Here is a 9,879-nt window from a genome sequence, read left to right as displayed (position 1 = left end):
GCCCCCCGCGGCCTGACCTCCACCCCTCCAGGTCAGCTCCCTCAACTCCTCTTACCTCCTCCCACATCCAGGAGCTCCTGGGTGTCCCTTCCTCCGGCCCCCACGTGCTCAGATTCCTTCCTGTCACAGAACCACGGTGCTGTCCTTCCGAGTCCACGTGGCTGGGCAGGCAGCACTGCCATTAGCTGACGAATGAGTCTCTTCCCCATGAGAACAGGGCCATGTCTGCTCCCCAAGGCCTAACACTCACATCTGAGGAATGGACGGATGAACGATTGTATTGGATGCCGTGTTAACGGCTGTCTTTCCCCAGACCGGAAGCCACACCAGGGAGGGGCTGTCTGCCGCGCCACTGCTCTATTCCCGGCAGCACCATCTTTGGGTATTTGGTCCCCTAAGTGAAATGAGTTCTCAGTCAGCCTTGGCAGTGATGTGGGGCAAGGCGGGGCGTCCCAGTCTCCAGGAAAGGGGGCTGCCTGTGGGAAAGACACTAAAAAAAGGCTCTCAGCTACACTGATCCTGAGCAGCTCCAGACAGCGTGATAAGAATAAGGATACTTAATGCTGTGCCGAGTGCTTTACAAGAATCATGTCCCTTCATCCTCGCGACGGACCTATGAAGCTGATGCTATGGTCGTCCCTAGACCATCCCTCAGGGCTTCCCGCCTAGCTGCTCCTGGTGGAATTTCCGTGGAAGGCACATCACAGCCCCAAGAAACAGAAACCCAACCCTGTGAAATACCGAAGCCAGCACACAGTTCCCATCCACAGCGGCATACGTTTCTTTGGTTTTATTATTACAGACACACCATGTCTCTACCACAACCGGGGGAAGCCTGAGCTCTGGGTACTCTACCTACCCTCTCTTTTCTACCTGGACAGGTCACACAGAAGGGTCCAAGCCACATGTGGGTGCAAGAAATGTTTGACAGAGCAGTTCAACTCATAGCTTATAAGGATGCCATTTCTACTTCTCCAAATGTGAAAGAGCTCTACAGAAACAGTGCCACGACACCCCCATGATGCTGGATTGCTTGATTCATGTTTTGTGAGCTTCAGAAACTTTGGCTCCCTTTTCCAGAGTAAGTAGCATAGGCAGGAAGTGCCACATTTGGGACAGGTCCTTCCTGGAACTGAATGTCAGGCAGTGACATCCAGGTCTCTGCATGCAATGGGGCTAACAGTGTCGTTTAGGGGGCAAAAATTAAAAGTCTCTCTCTCTCCCTCCTCCCCCCACCCTCCCAAGGCTCAGATCTCATTACGGTGTACATTATGGCCCAGGTACATTGAAGTGTGATATTTGGTTTCTAAGACATTCAGTCTCTTTGGCAAACTGAGAGAAACTGGTGGGGAGCTGCTGAAATGCATTCGTCCTGCGGTCCTTCGCACTAATGCTTCATCCTCTCTAATAACCGCTGGTAGACAGGGGCTGAAAGAGAGAGATGTGAAAGGTGAAAAAGGGGCAGGCTTCCCATGTCTGTCTAGGATACTGTCAGAATCACGAGCACGAGGGCCAAGCAGCCTTCTTCTGCCATCCTCTCCTGCACAGAGCAGGTACTTTCTGGCTTGTGAAACTTCGTATCTTACTCAGCGATGCTCTGAACCGGGATTTTCTACGTCTACCAGCTTGGGGCCACGACCTCATCATGGGCTCCTGCCAAGCCCCTGTGCAATATTCCCAGGTTCTCAAACCTAAAAACTCGTATCAACCCTAAAAAGGTTGGCACTCTTATTATCTCCATCTTAGGGAGAAGGAAACTAGGTGTTCTGTGTCTGACCCCAAAAGCCATGTTTTATTGCACCATGATGTTCTTAGCTATAGACAGCAGATGGCAGGTTTGGGCCTGCTTGGGGGTAAGACCCAAACAAGTCTACAAGGACTTCAAACCCAGACCACACTTACCTAGTTTCACAGAGCTCTGGGTAGCCTGAAAGAAAACACAAGGTGTCAAGTTGTCTAGTGGATGTAATACCTACACCTGCTCATGGCAGTGGCTTTGCCCATTGCCACCCTTGCTCAGAAAAAATGGTGGGGATGGGGGCTTCCCTGGTGGCGCAGTGGTTGAGAATCTGCCTGCTAATGCAGGGGACACGGGTTCGAGCCCTGGTCTGGGAGGATCCCACATGCCACGGAGCGACTAGGCCCGTGAGCCACAACTGCTGAGCCTGCGCGTCTGGAGCCTGTGCTCCGCAACAAGAGAGGCTGCGATAGTGAGAAGCCCGCGCACTGCAATGAAGAGTGGCCTCCGCTCGCCACAACTAGAGAAAGCCCTCGCACAGAAACGAAGACCCAACACAGCAAAAATAAATTAATTAATTAATAAACTCCTACCCCCAACATCTTCTTAAAAAAAAAAAAATGGTGGGAATGAGGAAGAGGAAGGGGAATGTGGAACTGCTGGGCCCCGGGGAGCCACTCAGTCAGTCGTGGCAGCCCCAAGTGATGATGCGCTAGCCCCAACCAAGGGACTCTGAGGCGGACATTCCTGGGATGCCCCGAAGTCAGGCTTCCCCCCAGACTATCCGCTGCAGCTTGCGGAGCTGGGACCGCACAGGGGGTGGCTCTCAGGAATAGGAACTCTGGGCCAAGAACCCTCCTCAAGGGGCGCGAAGGAGAGCCCTATGTCCAAAAGTAAAGGGACGTATTCCAGCTCCATACCTCTGGGTTAAAGACTACCTCCAGCAGGCTCTTCTGTGGGAATGCAAACCTTCTGTAACATGACCCGTATTCCCAAGGGGCTCCACCTGACCTGAAGGGAGCCTGAGTGGACCCCCGGGCCCTGGGCAAGCTGGGGAACGGGAGGAAAAGCACAGAAAGTCCGAGAGGTTCTGAGAGGGAGGTGGCGCTGAGGCAAGGAAGGGAGGTGCCCCACACAGACAGGGCCCTGGATCCGGCACCCACACCTCTGCCCAGCAGGGCCCCAGCACCGGCCATGGCGGGCTGCATCACAGAAAACAGAAGAGTAACTCGGAGCCCAGGCTCAGGGCAGGCCAGTCCGCTGTAAGGAAAATTCAAGATGGAGTGCCCTTCTCAGTCAGCTGGATTCCACAGCTGTGTCCGTTCTCACCAGCTACGGCTTCCCCATGCACTGAGGCTCAGAGGCCTCGCTTGGAAGGCCTCGGCTGTCGCCCACAAAGGAAGCCGGGGCTGCCTGGGTTCTTTTCTCCAAACTCCACACGGGCCAGGTCTAAGGATGCCCCATGGGAGTGGAGAGAAATTACGGGAGAGCCCTGGGAGGACAGCCAAGGAAGACAGGAGCCCAAGCACAGGACCCAAGGCTGTTCAGGGCAGGGGCCAGCGTAGGCAGGCATCTTACCCTGGAGAACGCAGATGCCTGTCTGAAGATTTCAAGCGCAGAGTCTGCGAGCTCGTCCCCCCGTTCCTGAGGTCTGTTGGCTGCAGATAAAAAGAAAGGCAGCTTCAACGAGAGAGAAATGATTAGCGTGTCATTCATAACCACCAGGACTGAGGGGGCACTGCTGGGTTTTCTGGCTCACATTCTCAGATGAAGTCTTCCTTTATAACTTTCCATAACTCGTGGTGGAATCTGGCCCGTGGGGAGAGAGCTCAAAGAAAGGTGAATGCACAGGTTGAGGAGAGAGGCTAGGCTCCAGTGCAGCTTTGCTGGAGGTAAAGAGAGCTCACCCAGGGCGGGACGCTGCAGGAGGGGTGCTTTGACCCACGTTCACAGCGTTCACATGTAACAAACAACTGGGCTCTGTTCGAACAGGGCTAGGACAGCCGGGCAATTCAGCAAAGAGAAATCTGTCCTTGAGGTGCTGGGCGTAGTGCCTTTGAACCAAGAGTTCCTAAGTTACTTTTCAACCAGACCCAGCAATGCCGTCCACAGATGCTCAGTCCACACATCCCACATCATTCTCCTCTTTGCTTACAGCAGGGCTTCTATCGAGCACCAACGGCTGTGTGTCGAGAAGGGCCAGCAGCAGGATGAGCGGGGACGTGGTTCTTTAGGGCCTTACCCGGAGGCTGCAGGACACTGGAGATGGCGTGGACCACGCCATTGGTGGCCATGATGTCAACTTCAGTAACAGGCTCCTTATTGACATTCACCACGTTGTTTTTCTGGGAGAAAAAGAGACAGCAATTGTTGAACACCAAGCACGTTTCCCTTATCCATTTTTAACCCAGCAAATGTTTACTGAGCACTTCTGGATGCCAGACCCTGTGCTGAGTGCTGGGGACACTCTGGTGACTGGAATAGACCCTGTCAGCTACAGACCTTCGGTCTGGGAGGCTCAATTTCATCCTTGTGTGGACCCAGCGTGTTGCAATTTACAAAGTGCTCTTTTGTGTGATTCCCTTATCCTCACAGCAGCGCGTGGTGAGGCGGTCGATATTATGGCCTCCTTTAAGCTGAGCAGGTGGGACAGCTGGGAACAGAAGCCAGGCGTCCAGCTCTGGGTGAAGGGCTCTTTCCACTTTTCCTCCATGCCTGGCTTCAGAGTTTCTCACAGGGTAAATCTGTCTCAGGCTTTCCTGAACGACCCAAGGGGGAAGGGGGAACTGGAGCCTGAGACCGACAGGACCCTGACATCCCAGACTAGGAGCTGGGAGATTCTCAGGTGACCTGCAGAAGTCAAACAAGTCATGCCATCCCTGCCTGCCTTCCCGTGCTCCCGGGAGAAGCTGGTGAGCACAGGGATGGCTGGAGGCCAGGAGAGAGGCGCAGGGAGCAGAAGCTGAGCCAGCCACATGCTGCAAGGGTGGTCCCTCCACGGGGTGTCAGTGGCCTTGGCTGGTACAGCTAGGGAGGCCACAGGCAGCTTCGCAGAGCTGGGCTGCCTATCTGTTCCCTCTCTTCAAGGTAGGGACCCTCGGAGGGAGCTCCAAAGTGGAATGTGCAGAGTAAGGGAAGGTTCACAGAACAAGCGTCAGAAGAAAAAGCCTCCTGGTTTGATCTGGTTCATGGTACAGCTCAGTGAACCCCTGGACTTGGGGGGGACAGAGTGGGAAGGGGACTGGGAATTGATCTTTCAAGACTTGTAAGTAACTATCATTTCCTTAAGGAAAGGGAGATTTAATAGCTTCTCCCAGATGCCAATCAGATGCTTCATTCCCCTGAAGATCTGGAAGTTCTTATTCCGGTCTAACCACAATCTCCCTTGATTTCCCTGAAGACTCTTTTTCTTTTCCTTTCCTTTTTTTTTTTTTTTTGCGGTACGCGGGCCTCTCACTGTTGTGGCCTTTCCCTCTGTGCTCCGGACGCGCAGGCTCAGCGGCCATGGCTCACGGGCCTAACCGCTCTGCGGCATGTGGGATCCTCCCGGACCGGGGCACGAACCCGTGTCCCCTGCATCGGCAGGCGGACTCTCAACCACTGCGCCACCAGGGAAGCCCCTTCTTTTTTCTTTTCTTTCCTTTTTTCTTCTCTTTTCTTTCAAAATACACTCAGAGATTCAAGATGCTTCTTAAACACAGAGTGTGTGTCTAATGCCATCCTAGGGATGAGATGTGCCCTAAATCCCAGCAGTAGGGCACGGCCAGCCTTTCAATTGTTCAACGTACTCACCGAGCTGACTTCCAACTTGTCGCCTTGGAGAGACTTCAGCCGCACCAGGGCCCCGATGCCTCCGCTAACCAGGATTTCATCGCCAACGTGGTATTTCAGGATGTTGGCAAGCTCCTTGGCGTTGCCTGCAGGTTTGTGGGAAAAGAAAGCAGAGTTAATCCTAAGGCTGGTAACGGGTGTGGTCAGAGAGGGCCCAAAGGAGAAGATGGAAGCAGTCACCCCCGAGGGGAAGACCCCCTGCCCAGGTAATAGGCACTTATTGAGCACCTACTGTGTGCTCAGCCCTCCGACCCACCATGTGCGTAACGGTCAGGGGAACAAGGCATATGACCATGGCCATGACTCTACCTGTGCACTGGATGGGCTGCTAGGTTAAGTACACGCTTCTGTGATGCTGAGAAGGATTTAATCTATACTCTTCTGTGAGTATGACTCATGTTTCCATGACTAAATATTTGCTTGGAAAGCCAGGGGCCTTTACAACACTGGCATCTGAGACATTTCATCATCAACGTGGCTCCCAATAGTTATAACACAGTAGTGAAATAGTTACACATTCTGCCCACAAATGCATATTTTGAGACGGCTGTTTCCTGAAGGGAGAACTTAAAAGAGTCGACAGCTGCGGTCTGGAGGAGCTATGGAGCTGATGAGGTCAGGGCCGAAGGGGAGATCCCTCCACAGCGTCCCTCCTCGTCACGTCTCAGCATTCCTTCCGGCCCACATCAGCTCCTCCACCCACTGCGGAATGCAGCCAATTATTCATAAAGGTGCACAGGCAGTCCCCAAATTAAGAGTGGGAGGCAACCTTAAGGCTGCCAGCTGCCCTCTCCTCTGCATCGGGGCTGCCCCTGATACTCATGTTACCAGCCAAATGGCTGGGTATCCCCAGGGCTTATGGACGGCTATTTCCAGCAACTTGAAACTGAGAACAGAGGAAGCTTTAAAGTATTTTGGGGAGTTCACTTGGTTATGGACGAATCCACATGAGTGCCACGGGATGGAGCCACCAGGTACAAAGGGATTTCCAGACGTCCACAGCTTGGAGCTGGCAAGAGTTTCCCTTCCACCGAAATACGGCCTGGAGGTGCTGAGCCCAGCCAGCCCCCAGGAGGGGAGGGTCTCCTTCTTCTGAGCTCTCTAACATCTGGATCACCTCTAACACGGGGGATGGGCTCCGTGCCCCAGGCATGCTGGGGTCTAATCCTGCCCGCAGGCCTGAGGGAGGGCGTGTAGGGGGAGCTTTGCCCAAGCCCTCCCTCAGCTCCCGCACAGATGAAAATGAAAGGCAAGCCAAGCAGGCTTGGGACACCTAGGGAATATTCCGTTCCTCCTGAACAGAGAGAGAATGGCAAGTTTATGTCCAGGATGAATGTCTCCCCTCTCCTCAGGAACATACGTCAGCACCACAGACACAGGCATTCACTTAGCAATAAGGAAAATTAAACAGGACACAAATTCAGTTCACAGCTCCCCGAGCTTTTTGTTCTGCACTCCAGAGCGGGAAGGGAGGTGCAGACGATTCGGGTCCCAAGGCTCAGCCAGGATCCTTCCTCCTCCTCCTCAGACTCACCCTTCCGCACTGGGTGGATGCGACGTTCACAGGCACGCGTCAGAGTAAACACCGCAGGCCCATCCTACCTCCGCACCATCATAGCCATTATCCCATTATCGATGGGGGACGTGTGCCCAGCATTGTGGGCAATGCTCATTTAATCCTTATTAACACTCTGAGCAAGGTACTCTTACCACCTCCAGTTTACTACTGGGAAAACCGAGGCCCAGAGAGGTTAAGCAACCTGCAAGAGGTCAGCTGGTAAACGCCAGAGCCAGCGTTTGGTCTGCTTTCAGGTAATCTGGGAGCCCGAGCTCTTCACCACTAGATTGTCTCTCAAACATACTCAACATAATTGCTCAGGGCCTTGAGGAGCTTCTCGGTAAAGCTTTCATCCTGAGGTACATGTGATGCAGGTAAATGGCTTCACGAGCAGGTTCTCACAGGTCCGCAGGGGAAGCCATGCCTTGTTGATTGGGCTGGTTGTCATCTACCCTCAATTCCCTTCTACTCTCCTCTGGCTTGTTCACTGCCCGGGGAAGCCGACCACCGTCAAGTGCATCATCCAGGCTCCCTCACCCTCCTGCGGTCAGCCGCCAGGCGGCCGCTGAAGGAGGCCAAGGCACCCAGTGGCCTCCCTGTCATGGTTCTGACAGCAGCTGCTTGCGGCTCTAGCCACTGTGCTATGCCCCTCCTCCTAGGGTCTCCCTGGACCGGCCCTCCCCCCACCATCCCCTGCCCCCAGCACCCCCAGGCCTGGAGCGGTAAACACCGGGTACCATCACCCTTTGCTGGTTCCTTTGACCCTGCCCACACCTCTGCAAATAGTCTTGTCATTAAATTCCTTACAGTCAAACCCTTCCTAATGTGCCAACTATTTCCTGCTGAAACCCTGACCGATACAGTTACTTTAGAGAAGTTGAAAAATGTACTTAGGTTGCTCTTTACCCAAGAGTTTGTTCAGTTCTCCCGGCGGCAAGGCTCGGAAGGCTTCATTGGTGGGGGCGAAGACCGTGTAGGCCCCTTCCCGGTTGAGGGTCTCGGTCAGCCCTGCAGACTGGATGGCGGCTACCAGCATGCTGCGGACACATACACGGAAAAGGTCACCTCCCTCCGTGTGTGTGAGGGGGGGTTGTCATTTGCCCAAACACCACACCGCTGTGGGGAGGTGGAGCCCAGAGCACTGGCATTCGCACCCCTTGCTGGTTTTCGTACAGACAGGAAACAATTCCGGTCTGCGTCTTCTCTCCGTAGATGCTAAGCTCAGTTAAAAGCCAGAAGTCAGTGGCCAGAGGCGGAAGGAGGTAGGGAGAGGTCAGTGCCATGGCTGACCCAGAGACTGACTGAGCCCCAGGGCCCGAGGGATGTGATTCCGGGGAGTGGGGGTGGGGAAGAGGGTGGGTGGTCTCCTAGGCTCTTGGGCAGATGGCTGAATTCAGTGACAGGAAATGCTCGACGTCACAGCACCCAGTGGGGAGTGAGCAAACCATAAATGGAGAGAGCGAGGTGAGAAAACAAAGGGACATCAGGAGCCCGAGAAGGAAGGAAACTTCAGGGGCAGTAAGCAGACACGACAGAGCGAGACTCACCACGCGCGCAAAGCCAGGTGTGCTCAGCTTCCCTGGGACTTTAAAAGGAGAGCAGGACGTTTCCCTTGCCCTTCAGGAATACAGGGGCAGCCCCCTCCCTGTTCCCACGGGTGTGAGGATTACACTCCCAGAAGTGACCCTTCTTCTCAACCTAAGTTTCCAAGGGGACCCTCGTCCTTTCCGAATCCCCGGCTTGGGAGATCACACGGGCGCACGGCCGGTGTTCACTGGAGCCCCGAGGAAGTGGGGAGCTCGACAGACAGCTGAGGCCACCGTCCTGCCCCAGCACGGCCACTTGCAGAAGCACCGCCCTGGGATGGGGCCGGTTACCTGAAGCGACTGTCTCCCTTCAGCACGTCCATGACGGTGCCCACTGGGGGGGTCAGCACCCGGTCCATGGTGAACAGGGTCCCGTACCTGCCCCTCTTGTCGTGGGCGGCGATGCAGCTGTTCTCAATGCACAGGCTCTGTACCAAAGAGGGGCAGAGAGAGGCCAGGTTACCCCCAACCCAAAGCAGGGGCCTCCCGATTTGTTCAGGGCACGTCCTGACGGCTTCTTCCGCAGAGATCAGTGAATATATACGGGGCTGCAGCGTCAAGACTAGGATAAAAGCATGTGTTTCCTCCAGGAAAGAAGAAAATAAAACTGGCGTTCCTTAAAGAAAGAAGAGCTATAGAGGCCCCGATAAATGTACCGAGAGGGCCCATCATGGGATTATTACGTGACACGAGAGGGCCGTTGACAACGATCAAACAAAGAGATCGAGTCTCTTCCTTTATTTATTTAACAAATGACAACCGTCTTTAGCCAAATGGTGCTGGCTGGTCCCGAGCGAGGGCTATGTTGTGTTGTACTTCCTATTTGATATTCCAGGGTAACTATTGGGTTTGAAGAGAGAGAAGAAACAGGAGAAGAGGGAAGAGAAGCTTCTGGACCAAGGAGGGCTGAGTGTAGCTCCTGCTTATTGAACATTTTTTTTTTTTTAACACGAATATAGCTTGCATTTCTTGGAGCTGAGACAAAGAAAGAGCACGATTTAGGACCCAGAACTTACATTACGGTAAACAAAGACTCTCAGTTTTTTGCCGCCCAGAGTTTCTAGGATCTGTCCGTGGTACAGATACTTGGAGGCCAGCTGATCTTTAATCATGTGGTTCAGAAGCAAATTCTTCAATCGGGCATCAATTGGAGGGGTTCCATCTGC

At 53.9% G+C, this 9,879-nt stretch overlaps 1 protein-coding gene across 1 annotated transcript in view; it reads right to left on the bottom strand.

The window, feature by feature from the left end:
• Nucleotides 1–765: 765 nt before the first annotated feature.
• The window catches only part of TGFBI (transforming growth factor beta induced), a gene marked incomplete at its 5' end in the record, with an annotated part of 32,457 nt that continues 23,343 nt past the window's right edge, over nucleotides 766–9,879 (bottom strand). The window contains 8 exons of the mRNA XM_079918914.1: nucleotides 766–1,428; nucleotides 1,903–1,927; nucleotides 3,317–3,396; nucleotides 3,981–4,083; nucleotides 5,531–5,655; nucleotides 8,034–8,164; nucleotides 9,005–9,141; nucleotides 9,730–9,875. Of these exons, the coding sequence (XP_079775040.1) occupies nucleotides 1,388–1,428; nucleotides 1,903–1,927; nucleotides 3,317–3,396; nucleotides 3,981–4,083; nucleotides 5,531–5,655; nucleotides 8,034–8,164; nucleotides 9,005–9,141; nucleotides 9,730–9,875 (788 nt within the window). The 3' untranslated portion in view covers nucleotides 766–1,387. The remainder of the gene's footprint in view (nucleotides 1,429–1,902; nucleotides 1,928–3,316; nucleotides 3,397–3,980; nucleotides 4,084–5,530; nucleotides 5,656–8,033; nucleotides 8,165–9,004; nucleotides 9,142–9,729; nucleotides 9,876–9,879) is intronic.

This window comes from Stenella coeruleoalba (assembly GCF_951394435.1).
Source record: "Stenella coeruleoalba genome assembly, chromosome: 3".
Classification (NCBI taxonomy): Eukaryota; Metazoa; Chordata; class Mammalia; order Artiodactyla; family Delphinidae; genus Stenella; species Stenella coeruleoalba.
The sequence above is the reverse complement of the archived record's forward strand: the minus strand, read 5'-3'. Positions and strand labels throughout refer to the sequence as shown.